The sequence below is a fragment of the Myotis brandtii genome, unplaced genomic scaffold, assembly GCF_000412655.1.
Source record: "Myotis brandtii unplaced genomic scaffold, ASM41265v1 scaffold382, whole genome shotgun sequence".
Taxonomy (NCBI): domain Eukaryota; kingdom Metazoa; phylum Chordata; class Mammalia; order Chiroptera; family Vespertilionidae; genus Myotis; species Myotis brandtii.
Genome location: NW_005364671.1, coordinates 776,553 through 798,908, shown reverse-complemented (window position 1 = coordinate 798,908; position 22,356 = coordinate 776,553). Strand labels below are relative to the sequence as shown.

At 37.7% G+C, this 22,356-nt stretch overlaps 1 protein-coding gene across 9 annotated transcripts in view; it reads left to right on the top strand.

Moving 5' to 3' along the window:
* OSBPL9 (oxysterol binding protein-like 9) overlaps window positions 1-22,356 on the top strand; it is a 124,979-nt gene that overhangs the window by 24,855 nt on the left and 77,768 nt on the right. For 8 of the 9 annotated variants that reach the window (XM_005872488.2, XM_005872486.2, XM_005872485.2 and 5 more), the window contains exon 3: window positions 12,380-12,458. The exons of the other annotated variant lie outside the window; for it this stretch is intronic. In XM_005872488.2, coding sequence (XP_005872550.1) covers window positions 12,380-12,458 — 79 coding nt within the window. The remainder of the gene's footprint in view (window positions 1-12,379; window positions 12,459-22,356) is intronic. 9 annotated transcript variants of the gene reach the window in all.

Here is a 22,356-nt window from a genome sequence, read left to right as displayed (position 1 = left end):
TTGGGCGGGGGGGGTTGTGGAGGGGGGGTTAATCGGGAAAAAGGAGACATGTAATACTTTAAACAATAATAAAAAAAACTGAATGCATATTAAAAAAAAAAAAGATTAAGCAAGCTAGAGATAGAAGAGACTATTCTTAACCTGATAAGGATATTTGCTAAAAGCTACAGTGTGCTAAATAGTGAGATAGTAGAAGTATTGTCTTTAAAATCAGCAGCAAGGCAGAGATGCCTGTTTTTGCAGCTTCTCCCTCTCCCTTCCTCTCTGAAATCAATAAAAATATATTTAAAAAAAAGTAAATGACACATTACAAATCAGTTCTGTCACTCAGTAAGTGAAACTGGATCAATTGGCTGCCCATATGGAAAAAAATAAAATTACTTTCTCATATTGTACACAAAAATAAATTCCAGAGGTATTCATGATATAAAATGAATATTTATACTAATAAGAACATATAGAAGAATGTCTTTATGATAATAGGACAGAGAAGAATGTCTTAATGCACAAACCATGATAGAAAAGACTAGTAGATTTGATAACATTCAAATTTTAAAACCTTTGAACAACAAAAGGACACCACAATTAAAGAGAAAGACAACCGTTGACTGAGAGAGAAAATATTATATATAATGCATACAACTGAAAAAGGATTGACATCCAGAATATATAAAGAACTACAAATCAATAAAAACAAAAGAAAACCCAAAGAATGTATACAAGTCTGTAAAAAAGCAAAGCAAATTGTTCACCACTCTATTACTGTCACCTGGATCAATGCCTAGACTGTTCACTAAATACTTGTTGAGTCAATGAATGATGCTTAAGCAGGTCCTTCATGCAGCAGCATCTTTGGTGAGCAGGCTGGACCTTGAGCTTTCCTGCTTCCTTCTATATTGTAGAATCCTCTCTTCTCTCAACTATGTGCTCTTCCAGAGCAGGGATATATTACTTTTATTTATATCCTGTGCCTGTTCTTTTTGGGAGCTGTGTCAGCAATCCATGTCCCAGTGGAGTCATCATTCCTTTTTTTTGTTTTTGTTTTTTTAAATCATTTTTGGAATTGGTTTAGGAGCCCACTTTTCTCTTCTTGAAAAGGGAGATTGGCTCTGAAATAGCCAACAGCCTAAAATAGACTTCCGGGTGTTTTGTTTTTTCCCCCCAAATCATGAGAAAAAAATTATTTTTCTGAATTTGGCACCAGAACTATGATTTATGTCTGTAGTATGTTTCTGTGTATACTAGAAAGGAGAAGAGGGAAAGTCAGGAAATTCATCTGGTTGCATACATAAGACTGCCACTCCAGTTACTTTCTGTCTGGAACCTGAATAGTGCTACCCTGTTGGCACAATGGATCATAAAAGCAAGGCTGAAATAAAAACTTTGATATTTTGATGGTTTGGCATACAAATAACTTTGCTTAACAATAGAATATTGGAGAATTCAGCGGCTGATGGCGGGGGAGGAGCCAGGTCCGCTGCTGGGTGTTTGGGTCGGGCGAGTGTCCTTATCCCAGCGTTTGGGGCTCGGGCCTGTAAGCCATTTGGAGTAGCAGTGGCGAGAACGATTGGGTCAAACCGGGAAGGCATGTTGCTCTTCGTGGAGCAGGTAACATCTAAAGTAACTGGTTTAAATCCTAATGCCAAAGTGTGGCAAGAAATTCCTCTTGGAAATACTGATGTCACGCCAGTAACTCATGGAACTGAAAGCTCTTGACATGAAACAGCAGCATCAGGGTCTCATCCTGCGGGTAATACAGAGCTTTCAGATGATATGTGTAAGGAATATGAAGTAATGTATTCATCTTGTGAAACCACAAGAAATTCTACAGGCATTGAAGAATCAACTAATGGAATGATTTTAGGGCCAGAAGATCAGAGTTACCAAATATATGACACTTCCGAAGAAAGCAATTCAGCAATTTCTACAGAAGACCTAAAAGAATGGCCGAAGAAACAATTAGAATTCTGTTTCTCACGAGAAAATTTGTCAAAGGATCTTTACCTGATATCTCAAATGTACAGTGATCAGTTCATTCCAATTTGGACAGTTGCCAACATGGAAGAAATAAAAAAGCTAACCAATAGTTAAAGTCATGAATAAAGGGTATCATCACACAGGGAAAGTATGGAATATGGAAAATGAGAAGTAATGACTGTATAGAAACCAAAAACCATCAAAAGAAGTAGGCAGGCAGAGAACAGCACATGATTATCAGATCTGTGCATCAAGAGAAAGGTGTGTCACAGAAGCTAAGGGAGAAATGAGCTCCCAAAGGAAAGAATGTTTACCATGCCAAATGCTATAGTGAGGTCATGGAAAAAAGTCTTCCAGCTTTTGCATTGTGGAAGGCATTGGTGACTTGTCAAAGCAGTGGTATGATGAGTACAGAGGTGAGGAAGTAGAGGAGGGAGGTACAAGTGAGAGGTTTGTCAGGATATAGAGTGGTTAGGGGGAAAGAGACAGATGAGATTTTCAAGGAAGGATATTGTTCTCTCTTGAGACTATGGAAGGGTGAATGATGATGGCAAATTTATGTGAGGTAGGGTTTTTTTTTTGTTAGAAAAGGAGGTATAGCTAATTTAGAAAGCAAAGAATAGTGGAGATTGATGAGAAAAGGCTTAGGAGTGTGGCAAAGTTTGCAAAATAAACAAGAGAGGGAGCTAACTAAAGGTATGGAGGACTGATAGACTATGAGAGCTCATGTTCTCTTCAGCAGCACATACACTAAAATTTGAACAATGTAGAGAAGAATTACATAGCCCTGTGGAAGGATGACTTGCAAATTTGTGAAGCATGCCATATTAAAAAAAAAAAAAAAGAAGACTAATAAGAGCTCAATTGAGATGAGAAGCCAAAAATTTATAGGGAAACAATTCTGTACATTAGGGTAGAGTTTGTTTTTTGAAGTTTCAGCTTCTGTGGTACAGGGTTAGAGAATAAGGTAGTCATATGACCTGTTTTATGATTTGTGTCTTTTAAAGATCCCAACCTTCAACAGCTGAAGCAAAGGCTCCAACACCAAAGTTTGACTTATTAGCCTCAAATTTTCCTCCTTTACCTGGAAGTTCATCAAGAACACCAGGTGAACTTGTTTTGGAGAGTAGGATGCCTGATGTTGTTAAAGGTGTCTACAAAGAAAAGGATAATGAAGAGTTAAGACAAGGGGGTAGTTGCCCAGTGCCTGCAGAGGATGAACAGACCGACTGCACTGCTGCCCAGCAACTCAATACAAGTACTGGTCCTTTGTGTACAGCTGAACCTCCTGCATTGAGCACAACTCATATAGAAAAGGATCTGCCGATTGAACAGAATGGGGATTATGGTAGGGGCAGGAGAACTCTTTTCAGAGGTCGAAGATGACGAGAAGATGACAGAATCCCAAGATCCCAACCTTCAACAGCTGAAGCAAAGGCTCCAACACCAAAGTTTGACTTATTAGCCTCAAATTTTCCTCCTTTACCTGGAAGTTCATCAAGAACACCAGGTTTAAATATATAAAATAAATATCAAAAATATAAGTCTTTGTTTTACTATGGTTGCAAATATCAAAAAATTTCTATATGTGACACAGCACCAGAGTTAAGTTAGGGTTTTTCAAAATGCTGACACGCCGAGCTCAAAAGGTTCGCCATCACTGATATAGGACCTTTTGTGGCTGGTTTCTTTCACCTAGCATAATGTTTTTGAGGCTCATCCACTTTTATGCCCGAATAATATTCCATTGTTCAGATATACCACATTTTGCTTATTCACTTATTCCTAGACATTTGGGCTGTTTCCACTTGTGGGCTGTTGTGAATAGAGCTGCTATGAACATGTGTACATGTATTTGCGTACCTGTTTTCAACTATTTGGGGGTATATACAGTGGGGTCTTGACTTACCAGTGTCCCGACTAACGACTTTTTTGAGATACCAGCTGTCTCTCTGCCGATTTTTTGCATTGAGTTGATAGAGTAATTTGAGTTAACGAGCTCCTTAACGAGCTCGGTCTCGGAACGAATTAAACTCGTAAGTCAAGGCCCCATTGTGTACACACACACACACACACACACACACACACACACACATAAAAATATAATTTTTCTATTTTTGTTTTTGATTTTAATTTGCAGAGATCTGCCTGGAATCAATTTTGAGGGTTCAGATTTAGCTTGGGGAAAAAACATATTACACATCCTTCAGTATAGGAGATGAGGGAGTGAGAGAAAATATTTTTTGAAGAAGCATTTCTGTAAAAATTAGAAATTACTTTTTTAAATATATTTAAAGTTTGGCTTAGAGAATGCCATCTCTGCCTTTATGGCCTTGTGTTGCAAAGCAGATCAGTGGCTGGGGTGCCTGTTTGGGTGTGTTGTGTGTACAAGAGTGACTGAAGCCAAATCTGTTGTCATGTTAGTAAATGATTTGAAAGCTGAATGTAATAATGTACTTGAGTAGATTATTTTTCCAGTTTGATATGTAGTCTCCTTTTGACCTTACTAATATTTTATTCAACAAGCTTTTGATTGTACTTGGAGATGTGACTACCAATCAATTTGATACTCATGGAAAGAATGGGGGTTATTCAGATAATTGAAAAATCTGTCTTAGATCTGAGTAGGGGTAGGTCAAAAGGCCTACAGAGGTTTAAACTGGCCTATGATTCCCCCTCCCCCTAAAATAGGAAATAATTGTTTTGTGTTACTTCATTTGCTACTCTCTGTTCTTTGACTACCAACCCCCAGAAGCAAATTTAACTAACCACCTACATAATTGTATGTTTCTAACCACCTTGACCAGTCTAGTCAAATCATATAACTGTTCTAAATGTCTGAATTGAACAGTGAAGTATTTTACTCTTCTGTACATGTATTTAGAAATTTCGATCCCAGGATGATAGAGCAGACTATAATTTATTTGTATTAGTGTTAAAGATGAAACATTGTAATTGACTCTTAAAGTGTTAAATAGTGTAGAAGTAAAAATAATTTTTAAAGGCTTTTGACCCTAGACAAAGCTTCCAACAAGGAAAAATAAATTTTCAAAACACAATTAAATGGCAATTAGCTTTCCTGCCATTTGATTCTAGACAATCACTTTATGATGCTTGGGCATGTCAGTTAGCCATGTTTCTTTAAAGGTACATGCTTTAAAACCTTAAAGGTTTATTGTGGTTTTTTAAATATATTTTATTGATTTTTTTTACAGAGAGGAAGGGAGAGGGATAGAGAGTTAGAAACATCGATGAGAGAGAAACATCGATCAGCTGCCTCCTGCACACTCCCTACTGGGGATGTGCCCGCAACCAATGTACATGCCCTTGACCGGAATCGAACCTGGGACCCTTGAGTCTGCAGGCCGATGCTCTATCCACTGAGCCAAACCAACCAGGGCGAAGAAAATTATTACATAATATCTCAGTGAATCAACTTGTAGCTCTCATATTAAGTAGGCAAGTTTACATGCTGGTGTATGGAAAATGGCTAAAACATTAAAAATCATGTTGGATTAATCTGTTTTAAGTCATACCATTTTCAGAGTTCTATGTAAGGTGGGGTTTTGTTTTTTTAGGGATAGTTTGTAGCAGTAATAACTGTCCTTTATGTTAGTGAATGACTTGTATAAATTGAAACTGTAAATTGTGAACACTGGAAAGCACCATTGTGACATAGAGTAAACATCTTAGTAATATATTAAAATGAATGTAAATGGAGGTTAAAATTACATTACTGTGAAAACTCATCTTCCAACTCTAAGTTAAGCTGTGGAGATTTGTATTAGTAGGTAACTGTTCAGAGCTTTGAAAACACTGCACATTTCTGTACAAGCCAGAGTTATCATTTCTTTGTAACTTATTCAGCTTGGCAATTGCTTTTGATTTGGTTGGTTGATAACATGATATAATACATTTAACTAAGAAAAATCATTTCTACACACTATTTTTTAAAATCATCTAGAACTGAAATCTACAGTTAAACTACCTGTGCTGAAATTTGGGGAAGTTTAGGTTCTTTTTTTAAAAAGTATTAATAATCATTGACTATATCTATGATAAAGTGCTTATTTTGGTTTACTTAGATAATGCTGCAGTTGGTGGAAATGATAAACGTTTAAAGTGTTAACACTCTGTGAATGCATTGGATTTAAGAGAATAAACATTTTATAAAAATCAAAAAAACACAAAAACAATAGAATACTGTTCCACATATGGATTAGTGTAGGGGTTTTGCTTTCCAGATGTAAAAAATAAGTTGTATAAACTCAGATAAAAGAAGAGGAAGGCTGTTTGGTACAGTTGGTAAATCTCTAGAGGTGAGAGGTAGGCATGGAGCAAATCACTGAGGGCCTTTTGTAAGCTAGGCTATGGCATGGCCTTGTCCCCTAAACCAGAACATCTTTAGACTAGAAGGGGGTTCTATTCATTATTATGGCAGGACAACAGGCATAATCTGTAACTGTCCCAGCTAAACCAGGTTATATGATCACTTTATTTGAAGATGAACAAGAACCATTGATTTGGTTACATATCCTACAAGGAATGGGAGGTTCAGATAAATTTTGGGTAGGAAGCTGGACAAGTCTGAATAATCTTAACTAGAAGGAAATGTAAGAGGTGGGGCAATTGCTAGATGAGGACATAGAATTGAAAAGGATCATTGTTGTGGTGGTGGTGGTGGTGGTTATTGTTGGAAAGAGAATAAAAACTTGAGCAGGTGGAAAAGAAGGGGAGAGAGAGAAAGAGAGGAAAGAGAGAGAGAGAAAGAGAGAGAGAGAGAGAGAGAGAGAGAGAGAGAGAGAGAGAGAGAGAAAGGAGAGAGAGAAGTTGAAAATTGGTAAAGTAAGAGACCCAAGGAAAGGTGAAAGGGGATGGAGCCTCTTTTCCATTATGACAGGTAGAAAGGAAGCAAGAATGGGTACAGATGCAGGTGAGGCTTTAGGTGGGAGGTTCATAGCAGGTTTAGAGTTCCTACCTGATAACTGCTTATGTTGTTGGGGGTTTAAGGAAAGTAGAGAAGTTTTTAAATAGCTACAGTGGACAATGGGAGAAAGACCAATAACAAGACAAGGATGTCCCCTATTGCTACTTATATTCAACATTGTCTGCCACTGTAGTGGCCGTCTTAAACCAGGCTGTCCTAGCAAATGAATAAAGCAAGAAAAGTAAATATAAGATATGATGATTGGAGTCGAAGAAATAAAACTGTTATTATTCATAGCAACTTAATTGAGCATACAGAAAAATCCAAAAGAATCTGTAGATGGACAATTAGAATTAGTAAGTGGATTTAGCAAGATCACTGAATACAAGGTCACTATACAAAAATGAATTGTATTTCAGCAATTAGTAATTAGAAAATGAATTTTTAAAAGTAGCGTACACTTACCACAGCACCAAGAACACAATTTAGTTACTTAGGAATAAATATTAACAAAAGGTGGGCAAGACCTCTACTCAGAAAACTATAAACATTATTGAAATTAAAAATGACCTAAATAAATGGTAATCCCAGTTTGTTCTCGGTCAGTATCATAGCGTGTGTGTGTGTGTGTGTGTGTGTGTGTGTGTGTGTATCTGTAACTGTAACTTGTTCAGCTGACTCTAAAATTTATAAAAGGATACAAATACCCGGTTCTGAATTTTGCATTCTAATCAGCAGATTCCAGTAGAAATGGTTACTTGTTTTCACCTGCTCTTGTAGAGAGAACTGGTTATGACTATGGTGGTGATGTTGATTTATAATTTATAAAGGCCAAGAGGAAAACATTGGAGGACTTACTCTAACCTGATATCCAAATGTAAAGACTTCCAAAAGATAACATAGGGAAATATTTTCATTGCGTTGGGATTGGGAAAGACTTCTTAAAGAAGACAGAGAAAGCACAACCATAAAATATAAAATCATTACATTGTACTATGTTAAAGGTAATAACTCTTAATGAAAGAGCATCATTATGAGAGTGCAAAGCTGGCAACAGGGTGGGAGAAGATATTTACCTAATGCATAACCAGTGAAGTATTCATACCAGGTTATAGAAAAAAATACTACAAATAATTAGAATATGATAGTCCAGTCTTGTGACTGGGCAATGGACTTGAACTATTTCACAGGAGGGTATTCAGATGACCAACAAACAAAAAAAGATACTTAAGCTCATTAGTTATCAGGGAAATGTAAATTAAAACCATTATAAGAACCACTGCTCACCTGCCAGAATGACTAAAGTAAAAAAGTGTTAGTGAAGATGTAGAGCAATTGAAACTTTTGCACACCATTGGTTAGAGCTTAATTGGCACAACTACTTTTGAGAACTGTTTGACAATGTCTATTAAAATTGGCATGTGCATACCCTATGACCTAGCAAATTCACACCTAGATTTGTATTTAGAGATACAAACATATGTATAACAATGTATGAAGGAGAATGTCATAGCAGCATGATTCTAATAACATAAAACTGGAAACAACATACATGTCCATCTACAATGGAGACTACAAATAAATTGTGGATATTCATACAAAGAAATACTATTTAGAGCAACAAAGTGAACAGACTACTGCTATGTGCAACAACAATGAATTTTTACAAACGTTATGTTGAGTGAAAGAAGCCAGACACAAAAGAAAACACATGGTATGAATTCATTTGTATAAAGTTCAAAGCCAGATAAAACTAATATGTAATGTTAGAAGTAAGGGCAGGCCTAATAATTAGGAAAGGTTACAAGGAGAGCTTCTCTTCACTGAGCTTGTACAGTTAGGATTTTTGTATATGTTATCTTTCAATATAAATTTGTTTTCAAATAATATAGTGTATGTAAAATGCTTATCATAGTGCCTGGCTCATTGAAAATGTCCAGTAACTGGCAGTATCAACTCTTCACTGTACTTCAGTTCTCTGTGATGCCAAGTCTAGGGCAGTGCTGTTCAGGACAACTTTCTGCAATCTTTCAAGTATTCTGTATCTGCACTGGCTTGTTCCATAGCTACTGGAACATTTGGAAATATGACTAGCATGACTGAGGAATTTACTTTAAAATTTTACTTATTAATTATAATTAAAAATTAAATATCCACACGTGACTGATGGCTGACGTATTGGATGGTGCAGGTCTACGGTACTATGACATGAGGAGTGAGTGACTGAAGGAGAATGGCAGTGAAGTTTAAATGAAGAGGCCAGAATGCCAGATGAATTGTGCATCTGTACATTGAAGAAAGCTCAGGGTGATGGCAAGACCTGATTGGAGCAGGAGATAGCTAGCTCCATTCCAATGTCTTCAAAGAAGCATTTGGATAGAGGAGGGAAAAAGTGTAATGGACCAGAAAAGATGCTTTCTTCCAACTAGGTTGTCAAAGGTACTTAGGTAGAAGTGTTTCTGAAGCACAGCTTAGGTAATTAAGAGCCATGGAAGGAGTTTCAAGAAAGAAGTGGTCAGCAGCAGCAATAATGCTTCAGAGTAGTGCTGTGTGACAAAGCTAGAGTAGTGGGCTCATTGGAGACCTGTGAGAGCACAGTTTGTTACCCGGATGGGGAAGGAAACTAGATTGCAATAGTGGATGAAAGGTTAAGGCAAGGTCTATTTTCAAAAAGCTCCTCTTTAAAAACATTGCGAAACTTAATGGTAGCTTGGGGTTGTGCTTTTGTTTAACCAATAGTGGGGAAGTGAGCTTGAGGAAGAATATAAGTGAAACTGCCTGGTGTTTTTATTTAGCGTGTGAAAGAAATGTTTAGGCTGACTTAGTACATATAGAATCTCTGTGAGATGAAGAGGGAAGGGGCTGGGTATGACAATGGCAAGGTTAGTTGGGCCAACCTTGAACAGTCTAAATGGCATTATGAAGAAATGTTGACTTTATGTAATAGTTCATGGAGAGGCAAGGAAGGCTTTAAATTAAAAAAAATTTTATCCCATTGATTTTTTTTAGAGAGTGAAAGGGAAGGGGAGAGACAGAAAAACATCGATGTGAGAGAAACACATCTATTGGTTGCCTCCTGCACATGCTCTTGACCGGGATCGAACCCAGGACTCTTCAGTCTTTGGGCCAATACTCTCTCCACTGAACCAAACTAGCTAGGTTGCAAGGAAGGCTTTAAACATCTGGATCTCCTATAAGAGTCTGTGTTTTAGAAATATTACTCTGGTGATAAGGAGGACTGTGGACTAAAATGTGGCCAGACTGAAGGCAGACAGATTGCCTTATCTATCATAATAAAAGGGTAATGTGCTAATTAGACTGGACGTCCTTCTGGACATCCTTCCTGATGAAGCTGGGGCCGGAGGGAAGCAGCCCGGGTCTGGGGTGCCAGAGGGAAGCTGGTGCCGTTAGCGGGAGGGGGGGGGGGGAGGAAGGCCTACTCTTGCATGAATTTTCGTGCATTGGGCCTTTAGTCAAGCAAGAAGTGATGAGAGCCCGAATTAGCAATTCATCAGATGGGGAAGAGTTGGCGAATTTGAAATTATAGTTCGAGAGGTGGAATGAGCACAATTTGTGGTGATGGAATGAGGGAGAACATAAATAGAACCTAGTGGTTTCTATTTGAGTTGACCAGGTAACTAGTGAATTTATGTTAAGGGACCTAGATTGGGGTGAGTTATAACAACTCTGTTCAGATATAATTCACATACCATACAACTCACCCATTTAAAATATACCATTAATGTTTGTAGTATACTCACAGAGTTGTGCAGACCACTACAATCAAATTTAGAATGTTTCCAAAACCCTATGAAGAAACCCATTCCCTTTTTACCGTACCTCCTCCCATCTCCCCAGCACTATGAATTTGCCTGATTGCTATCAGTGAAATCATACATGTGGTCCCTTGTGACTAGCTTCTTTTGCTTAGCATGTTTTCAAAGCTCATCTGTGTAGAGATTCCTTTTTGCCTTGTATTGTAGTCACCTCTTTGCATGTTTGATCTCCTCCACTGGGCTATAAGTGCCTTGAGGGCAGGGACTACTATTATACATTCAAGAGCTGTATTTAGCACATATTTTTGTATTTAGTTATGACTCAGCAAATATTTGGTACATCATAAATTAGAAGGTTAACTCAATTAACCACAAAATTAAGTTAACCAGAACGAGCTGCTCCCATACATGCTTTCTCACTGAGGTGTGTCTGTATTTTCTGTCATGGAATAAGTAGGTAGGCACCATGCCAGTGGTTCTGGCTCTGCCGTTAACTCTTTGTATGATCTTCGTTAAATCATTATGCTCTCTGGAGACAGTTTCCTTATCTGAAAATGGGGATAAAAATCCCTATTCAATCTGAAACTGAGGAATAACTAAGATAATTCAAATTGATGGGATTTGGATAGAATTGGGGTTCATCTAGAAAGCCTCTGAGAAGGCTGAATAAATATTTGGCTCTGTTACCTAATCCTCCTGGGATAGGAGTAGCCTTTTCTCATGGGATTAGGTTATTTTGGCCATTTGCATCTTTTCAACCCCCATTTTCAAGGTCCTGGTTTTGGCTATGGCACATTGTTCTTTTGTCACCAATCTGGGGCATTTTATCCTATCCCATGTTCTCTAGCTTTTCTCTCTGGAATATTGAAGACACTATTTCTTTCTTAAGGACACCAACCAAAGCATAGCTTCCTGTCACTTCCCTTAATCCCTCTTTTCTTAATAGGATGTATGTAGTTGAATATAAAAAAAATTAAAGTTTAAAACTTATTCTTCCTGAAACAATTTATAAATGCAATCCCCTCCTCCTCCCTCTTTTGGAGAGATGTTCATGTTTTTATTTAGAAAACATATGCGGAGTGTGTATTTGAGTGTTATGTATCAAAATAAATAAAATAGTTTTTGACTTCTAAGATCTCATATCAGTTTAGTGGGAGGAGGCAGACATCTGATAAAAGATAATCACAGTGTAATGTGAAAAGTGGAAAGCAGAACCATGAATGAGTAGCTATGGGAGCACCTGGAAGAAGTGATTGGGACAGTGTTTTGAAGCAAGTGTCACCTGGCATTTCTGCACCAGCAAGTATAACAGAAGCATCCTGATGAAGAGCCATCTGCGCTCTTTGAGCCTCACAAAAACCTGGTGAGGAGGAGGTTTTTGACTTCCATTTTAGAGAGTGATCTACTAGTAAAGCTCAGAAAGGTTGTGAGTGGCTCTTACACACAGGTCCTTGACTCAGATTCTGTGTTTGATCCCTCTCCCTCCCATCACTTCCATGCCCTTTAAGCAAGGATAGAAAGTACCCCCCTCTCCTTTAGTTCTTCTACCTTAAGCAAAACTAGAGCCTCAGATTCCCCTTTTCTGTGTCTAGTTTGCTTCCAGTGTCTTCGTCGGTGCAGTGAGCATTCCTGGGCTGTAGCAGTGAATATTGCTGATGTCATTGTTTGCCTTATTGGGATTTTGCTCTTTGTTTCACAGGGAGCTGTGATTGGTATAGACGATGAGGACGACAGCACCTTCACAATAACTGTTGATCAGAAAACCTTCCATTTCCAGGGTGAGCTGAAAGAAGAGATTCTTTCTCTTCATAGTCCCAACTGCTTCTTTCATTTTCTTTTGGGTTGTTTGCCGAATGAGGTTTTGCAATTGATCTGCATGAATGAGCAAACAGGAACGTTCTGGATGAAGAGGTGCTGCAGGTTAGGGAGGGATTTGTCTCTGCAGTGGATACAGATCTATTTGAAACGACTGGATCTGGCTGCAATTGGAGATTAAAATTTTAAAGGATAAAAATCAGTGAAAGGAGAGAGTAATGGGCTGCTGCTGCTGCTGCTGGCTTGTGTTTACACAAGGTTGCTGATTTTCTTTATCGAGAAGTATGGTTCTGCTTCTGCATGAAGAATCTAAAGACTGATTGTGAAGGTTGCAGTTTTTGTCTGTGTAAAACTCAAAATGTAGATTAAGTTGAAGCTACTAGCAACCTTTGGTTTAAAGGTTTTGCTTTGCTTCAAGAACTACAAGTTTGCGTTCATTTCACCTGCATTTCTGTGTCTTGTCTGCCAGCCGTCATTTCTCTGCTATTATTCTTTTTGTAGTTAATAACACCAATGCCATCTGCCACTGCTATGTTTCGGCATTGCATGCTATGGCTCACCGGTAGAAAGGGTAAGGTATTGTATGATCATTCTCATTTCATCTTGCTTTGAAAACTCTAAACCAGCAAATAAAAATAGATTGTAATGATCCTGTCCTAATGTATCTCTCATATAGTAAGAGTGTCTATTAGCTTCATTACTAATGTTTTTGTTATTCAATCCAGAATAACCTCTATTTTACGTTTAAAGCAGTCCAAGAAACTTAGAAATGAGATTTGGAGATGTTAGCACTTTCTTTGAACTGCAAATGACAATGCATTGTAATAGATGATATATCAAGATAAATAAATGTTAAATTTACAGCTTAAAAATGTTTTGGTTATGAAGGTTCACAGTGATCAGATGTTATCTGATGTTCAGACAGCTTTTGTCTTTCTATGCTAGGGTATTAAACTGCAGTTATTTTTCTTCATTGTCTTGTTTAAGAGATTAACACCTAGAAATGAAAGATGCAACTTATATACAGTAAAGACAAACCAGTGTATTCAAAAGTGATATCTCTAATGCTTTTAAGAAAAGCACTCTTAAAAATATTTACTGTTTGGTCATATTCTTTATTCAGAGCTGCTTACCTAATGATGCTCTCCTGAAATTTTCATAACATTTTTTAACACATTTAAAATCTTGTTATAAAAGCCCAAGGCCTTTATTTTTAGGTTAAATATGTAACGCTGCTTACAGATTAAAGCAGATGATGTCCACACACTGGAACTTTTTTTTTTTTTTGAATGAAGTTGAATACTTGAATGCGTTTCCAGTCATAGCTGCTGATGCAGGTGAAGGCTGCAGTATGGAATTCTCTCCTCTGCAGTTGCTAAGGAGACACCTTCTGTGGACATCCAGAAACTGTATTGTTTGCCCGGTTAAAGGAGAGGAGACTCAGACCTCTAGAGCAAAGGAACCTCTACCTTCTGATTTACTTTTAAATTATTTATGTTAAACTCATCTCCCCTTTAACACTCCCAGATTTATGTGGCCTGCTTGTAAGACAAGCAATTCTTTTAATGCATTATTTAAATGACAAGGATAAATAAGAGTTATATGTATTTTTTAAATGGGTTCTTATTTCTGAGACCATCAGACTTATTTGTTTCTTTTCTAGTGAAATAGTAATGGAAGTCTCAGGCAGCATGAGATTATCTAGCTTTTTAAAGAACTCAATAAGACTCTCTCTATATATCCAAAATGAATTATTTCACATTCATAAGTTCTTACTCATAAGAAATTCTTTGAAAATTTGATAAAAAGTTCTTATTGTCTGATAAATCTTATATTCTTGATGAGAATTGAAAGCAAGTTTTACATTAGCATATGTTTAAATGTGTTGAACTTTTTATTTAATATACCAGAATTTTTTTAAGCAAAATGAAATATCAGTTGATGCATCTATAAAACGAACTCTGTTTTTGTTAAAGTGAAAGCTAGAATTTGTTTAGATATATTCATTTATTTAACATCTATTTTAGACATTCTAAGTTCTGGGGGTACTGTAATGAACAAAACAGATGCCCACTGGAGTCATCCATTCTGGTAGAGGAGAAAGCTAATAAACAAGATAAGTTAGTAAAGTATAAGTAAATAAGAGAATGCTGAGTCCTGGGGAGAAAAAAATAAAGCAGAAAGGGAGAGCATGAAATAGAAGTGAGGTTGCTATGTGTGTGTATGTGTTGTGGAGGGAGTGTTGGAATTTTAGAGTGGCTAGGAAATGACTCACTGGGGTGGTGCCTTTCAGTGAAAGAGCTGAAGGAAGTGAGAGAGCAAGCTATAAGGCTTTGCTGGGGGTGGGGATGGGGAGTACACCATTCCAGGCAGAGGGAACAGTAAGTGCCAAAGTTTGTGTCTGCCATATTTGAAGAACTGCAAGGAGGCCAGCTCTGGTTGAAGTGTAAATAACCATAGGGGACGGTAGTGGGAGGTGAGATCTGAGACTATAGGGAGCCTGGTCATGTGAGGCCTCTTATATGCCACTGAAAGGACATTGAATTTTATTGAGATGAGATACCATGAGAGGATTTTGATCAGAGGAGTGACATGATGTGATTTATTTTATCAATACTAGTAGCCCGGTGCATGAAATTCATGCACATTGAAAGGGAATTAATTAGAGGAACGTAATTTGGACTCACTATCTAATATCAATAATATGTGAGCGTGAGGCAGTCCGAGTTTCTGAAATTCAGTGATATGAATTTAAGCTATTACTTTGCCAAATAAATGGAATTTACAGATATCATTTAAAAGAGCATTCAGCTTCATATTAAAAACTCTGGCTACCAAGTCAGGTCTGTTTTCAACTTTTTGCCAGCGTCGTTAATTGTTTGCAATATCTGCCCATTTGGGGTTGCACGTCATGGTTACGAATAAATCGGGCTTGCCATAACTCATTACAATTGCCATAGCATCCTGATAACGCTGCTGCATATTTCTGGGACTACCCTCAGAAGATGATGGAAGTATTATCATTTTACCAATCGGCACATTGTCATTTTCAGATCTAGATTTGAGATAATCCATCAAACCACTATATTTTTCAACTCTCAACTTAGATTGGTTTGCTTTGATGAAATTTATCCGATTGGCCTCCATTTTTGAATACGAATCCACGATAAACTGTTGAGTTAGTTTTCCTGCATTTAAAATAGGATTGAATGTGTCCCGCACAGAGAGATGAAATCCATAATACTGCATTTGTGTGACTCGTGTCCTTATATTTTGTCTAGTATAATTGTAGATTACACTGTTGTCTCTGAGTCTTAATGCAATATCTGTTCCCTAGCCTTTTTCACCATGTGGAAAAAGAATAGGATATGTCATTGCATTTAATGTAGGAAACAGGATATTGATTTGTTTCATTTTAGTGGCATTTGGATTATTGGGATCTGGTTTACAGTGAATGAGCAAGTCCCTTTCAAAAGGAGGTTCTCCATCTTCTTTTCTGATAATGACAGCAACCTCGGTTACACTGGGAGAATTATATCTACCTGGGTCACTGTTGCGATCCTATTTAATCGCCATTGTTACTTCTGTGGGAGCAATACCTTTTGCTGCTGCTTCAGATTGGGCTTCCTTTTCTATCTCATGTAGCATCTTGTACGATTTTGTTAATTCACTTATTTCATGCATGAGGTTGTTGATGGTGATCATGAGTCTTTCTGAGCAGCCTTGGTTTTCTGGCATTGCTAATCTTTTACTTGTAGCTTTGGCTGTATCCCAAATATAGAGTTGAGCAAACTTCCAAGAAACACCATCCGAAGGATGTAAAGTTCCAGTACGATGATAAACTTGTCCGTGTATTCTAAAACAGTATGACCTGTATCCTGATGGCGATGCAATATTTTCACCCATGGAAGCAAAAGCAAAAGAACTATTTATGGAACGAATATTTTCCATGAAATGTTTACTGTCAGAATCTTCGTTTGTCATTAATCTTTTTAAATATGTCGGGTAATCTGGAAAATGTGTATCATTTGGACAGATTTTCCCTTTGCTACAACATCAAGTAAATTTCCCATTGGATGGTTTTTCATCAGGGAAATTTAATGATAGGCAAAATTCACATCGAACAGTCATTCCACCAAAACTATGTTTGAGGATTGCATCCTCATGTACTCCATTTTCGCTGAGAAGGCAGTTCCTACCAGTATTATTATTATTTTTTAAATACATATTTTATTGATTTTTTTACAGAGAGGAAGGGAGAGGAATAGAGAGTTAGAAACATCGATGAGAGAGAAACATCGATCAGCTGCCTCCTGCACACCCCCCATTGGGGATGTGCCTGCAACCAAGGTACATGCCCTTGACCGGAATCGAACCTGGGACCCTTAAGTCCGCAGGCCAACGCTCTATCCACTGAGCCAAACCGGTTAGGGCTCCTACCAGTATTGGTAGTACTTGTTGATGACTGTTCTCTCAACATATTCTGTCGTCGCCACCGCCTTCTTTCAACTTCAAAGGCACATTGGTCTTTAGACATTTTCTGTTGATAACGCCGGTGTTTTTCCAGTAGCTGGTGTTCAGATACATCCTGTCGCAGGCGCCGCCTTCTTTCAAGTGATCTGCAGACACTTTCTATCGATAACGCCGGCATCTTTTGGCTGCAGAGCTACGTTGTATCAACAGTTTAGACATAGTCGTCCCACCTCCCTGCTGTCACGGTCTGAGATGCAGGTGAATGAGAGCCCTGGCTATCAGGCTGCTGAGAGCTGTCTGACCAATGGCTGATTCTGTGGGGGTGGGACTTCCTCCTCCCTGCTGTCAGTTTCCACAGCTGTGATGAGGAAGCTGGGGTGACAGAGGGAGCCGCGCCCTCCAGCCGCCCTCTCGCTCTGCTCTATTTCCAGCAGTCTCCTGCTCTGCCATGTCCTCCAAACCTCCCATTCTCCACGGCGAGGTCCCAGGAGCCTGCGGGCGTGGCTACGGCCTCGCCTCCCGGGCTGGCGAAGGTCCCAGGAGCCCGTGGCTGCGGCCACTGTCACCTCCTGAGGCGCTTGACACCTGCGTATGCAAATTAACTGCCATCTTTGTCGAATAATTTGCATAGTCACTCGGATTTGCTGGTGGGCGTGACTTGTGGGCGTGGCTTGGGCGTGGCTTGAGCGTAGCGGAGGAATGGTTAATTTGCATGTTTCTCTCTCATTATATAGGATTACTCTGGCCACTGTGTTGAGAATAAAATGCAGGAGGCAGGGACAGAAGCAGAGAAACTAATTAGGAGGCTTTTGTAGTCCAGAAGAGAGATGATGGTGGCTTTCATGGTAGCCTTGGGAAAGGGGAGGTAGTGAGAAGATGTTGAATTGTATATGTATGTTTAATCAACTTTATTGAGGTATTAACATACAATCTATAATAATAAAAGGGTAATATGCTAATTAAACCAGACAGCTGAATGACCTTCGGACATCCTTCCAGACGACCTTCTGGATGAAAGTCTGCAAGGGCCAAGGCAAGCCGCCATGGCTGCAAGGGCTGAGCCCCTTGCACGAATTTCGTACATCAGGCCTCTAGTAAAATATAAACATTATACAGTTCAGTGAGTATTGACAAATTTATTTGCCCATGTAACTGCTAGCACAATCAAGATACAGAACATTTCTGTCATCCACAAGATTCCTTTATTCTTTGAGTCAGTCACCACTGCCAGCCCCTGGTCCCAGTCAACTACTGATCTACTTTAAATAGACATTAGATTTTTCTTTTGGAGAGTTTCACATAATTGGAATCACACAGTATGTATTCTCTTTGGTCAGGCTTTATTTTAGCTCAGTATAATGCTTTTAAGATTCATCCATGTTGTGTGTATTTGGTAGTTTGTTCCTTTTATATTGCTAAGTAATAGTTGCATGTTATATTAATTTTGAAGGTTGAACTGTATATACATGTGAGAGAAAGATAGGAGTCTAGGTTGACACCGAAATTTTGACTTGAGCAACAACAATGGAGTTGTCATTAATGGAAATGGTGAAGATTGCAAGAGGAACTAGTTTGGGGGGCGGGGGTTAGAGTTGGCAGGGGATATGAGCATCAAGATCTTAGCCTTGTACGTGCTTAAAAACAAATTTTTGATGCCTATCAAACTTCCAGATGGAGATGTCAAGTATACAGGTGAGGTGCTGAGTTCAGGGGAAAAGTTCACACTGGAGAAATAAATTTGGAAGTCTTTGGCATACAGATGGTATTTAAAGTCATGAGAATTTGAGACTTGTTAGAAAGAATCTCTAACCCAGACTTGCTGACTCAGAAACTTTGGGAATGGGCCCTCTTTAGTATTTCTGATGCACTCTAAAGTTTGAGAACCATTGGTCTACATCAAGATATTATTCCACTCTACTCTCATAACAACTACATATTAGATGGAATTAACTCCCAATTTATATATGACAGAAGTGAGACACAGAGAGTCAAGTGACCTGGCCTTGATCTGAGATTGTCTGATACTATGTCCTTACCTGTCTAGAAAGGGTGTCTTGCCCTTAAGCAAACCTGTTGTGTGAAAAATCTAATTTTTTAAAGATGAAAATTAAGGATAAGTATGCGATTAGTTCTTCATAAAACAAACCTTCACTTTCAAAGGACTTGACTGAAGACATTTAAGCAGTATGTTCTCCAAAATGATTTCAAGTATGGAATTTGTTTGCAAATTTATTTGATATACTTTTAAATCAATACAAGTTGCATAACACAAAATACAACATTTTAAGCATTAAAAAATGTTTAAATTAAAAGACTCTCCAGGAACTGTAGAAGTCTTATTGGAGGGCATCTTGAGTTGGTCTGATAGCTGACCTTTTCAACTCAGTCCATTAGAGCTTGCTCATTTATTAAAATGTAGAATTACTACAAATCAGCCCAGTGGTGAAGGAAAGTATTTAATTCAGAAAGGTTATATTGATCAAGTATATTAGGGCAGCATTGCCCTACTGCATTAACATGAATCAACTCAGCATGGCATATCTGCATCATTAATCATTTAGAACAATAGGCAGTATGTCATTAGACTAACCCATGGTTGCCTGCTTGTGTCTTCTGCTTTAAAAACAACCATTTCAGCATTATCATTAGTTAAAAAGATTCCATTATCTTATGTTGATTATTGACTTAAAAAATTTTCCCTCTGCAGTTTTGTATTTTTGATTTTTATGTGATAACTTCTCCTTAAATAAAAATAAAATAACCATTTAGACTTCACGTAAGGGAAGTATAATTAGCTATAACTAATTCTCTAAATAGCTGCTATAATTTCAGTAGGTGTTAAGTGGGGAAATGCCACTGAATTCATATATTGGGGTATGTTGTATTATAGGAGTTTTGGTTATTACTAGTATGTCTTTCTTCTTCCTAACTTGCTCCCTGAACATTTGAAATTATAATTTTCCCAAGTTTAACCAAGTATGGACTTTTTGGCTTAGTGAGTAGCTAGGATTAGAGTGGATTTTAATTTTATGTTTTTTATTAGTAATTTATGTTTTTATCCTACCATTCCCTTCTCTATAATTTCTAAGTAGAAAAATTAGTACCTGCTTAGTAGAATTTGAGAAAATATAGAGTATTATACTAGTAAAGATAATACTAATAATGACTCAAATCCTGCTACCTAAAGATAATTATTTGTAACATGTTTGTGGATTTCTTTCTGATCCATCAGTTGTGTGTGTGTATTTTTAATAATTGAGCCATTTTATTTAAATAAAGTTTTCAGATTTTCAATTTAAAACATTGTCATGAACATTTCCCCATAACACTAAATGTGCTAAGATTTTTAATAGTTTCATAATATTTCATTTGATGAATAATTATATTTAACCATTCATCTGTGTTATACAGGTTATTTTTTAAAAAATAATATTTCTGAAACAATCCTCCCCAGTTGCTTTCAAGAGAGATTGTTGAGTTCTACTCTCCTCTGCTTCACACCCCTCCTAGGCACTTAGTATTTTAATTTTGAAAGGATGCCAACCCAATGCCCCTCCTCCTCAAAAATGTATTTAATGTGCTTTTTTCTTGTTTGATGACTTGTTCATTTCTTTGCCTATTTTTGTTATTGTTGGTGTGTATGCTAATCATTTTTTTCACATATCCTTTTTGAAAGAGAATAGAGAATTGTCTTAGACTCATTCATTTACCCTATCATTTGAGAAATTGCTAATATATATTGTTAAGTAATCTTTTTACCCAATTTGGAAGCACATTTCTTGATGGATGTTAGTGTGAAGAGTAAATTAACATATATAAAGAAAAGTACCTCTCTACTTTAGAGTATAATGTATACCTGAAAATATTCATGAAGGTAGACTGTGTGCCTTTTAGATGTAATATTTATTCATAAGATGTATTCATACATTTTATTACTTTTCCTTAAAAAATAAAAAGTTAATATATAGATAATGAACCGAACTCTTACTGGCCAAAGTCTGAGTGTCCCATTGCTGATAAAGGTGTACTTTTTAATTACATTTGTTTTCTTCCTTCCCTTCCCTTCCCTTCCCTCCCTCTCTCCCTCCCTCCCTCCCTCCCTTCCTCCCTTCCTTTCCTTCCCTCTTTTCTTTTTAGCAATCCGACTTTTCTAAAGTAGTCATCTCTTCTTGGGAAAAATACAATGGGAATGTACTCAGCATTTAAACCCTCCCTCCCTCCCTCCCTCCCTTCCTTCCTTTTTATTGCCAATAAATATTTAATTGCTTATTTTTGCCAGTCATTAGGTTAGTTTCTGAGTATAAAGTAGTGAGCAAAACAAAGTGCCTATCCTCAAGGATCTCACATTTTGAAAATCATTATTCTAGAGGAGTCTTCCTGGTTGTTCAATTTCAAGTAGTTCTCTGATCCCAGCCAGGTTGAATATACCTGAGTTAAAGCTCTATCTTCTGGTAATGCCTAGATTGCACTCCCCCTTATTTTTACTTTTAGACAGCTGATTAGCTGGTGAGTTCTCTAAGAAAATGCTCAGTTTGGCCAACATAATCTTTGTCTTCTCAGCCTCCATCATTAATTCTACGTTCAGTCTGTGAACATTTATCCTCATGATCATGATGCTTTAGTCAATGTGTTCCACAATTGGAACACATTGGTCCAGTATGTAAATACAAGTTGTGTTTCATCATTACATTTTCTTAATATTAAATTTGGAGGACCCAGGAAAAAGAGAATTCAAATTCAGATAATCTATAAAGAAGCTGTCTCTTCGTTGTGTTGCTGGCTTTAATGAGGACTACTGCTTTGGGTGACTGCCTAGTGGGGGGAATCAGAGGATCATATAAAAGAGATTTGATTTGAGTCCTTGCATATGGGTGATTTAAGTTGAGTGGGGATGGGTGTGAATGGGAGATATATATATATAGGAGAGGATGATTGGAAATCTTTCTGGAGAGGTCATTATTCATCAGAAGGGAGCATCTGATGAATAGAAGAAGGAAGTAGGATGAAGAGGAAGCAAACACTTACTGAAGGTGCTATTAGTGTGTTAGGCACTGTAATCCTTATATGTACCCCACATATCTTATGAGATAGGTATTTTTATTTCTGTTTTAATAGATAAAACTGAGGTAGGGAAGAGTTTTTAACCCAAGGTAACATGCATAAGAAGTGGCCAAGCCCTAACCGGTTTGGCTCAGTGGATAGAGCATCGGCCTGCGGACTGAAGGATCCCAGGTTCGATTCCGGTCAAGGACATGTACCTTGGTTGCGGGCACATCCCCAGTTGGGGGTGTGCAGGAGGCAGTTGATCGATGTTTCTCTCTCATCGATGTTTCTAACTCTCTATCCCTCTCCCTTCCTCTCTGTAAAAAAATCAATAAAATATATTTA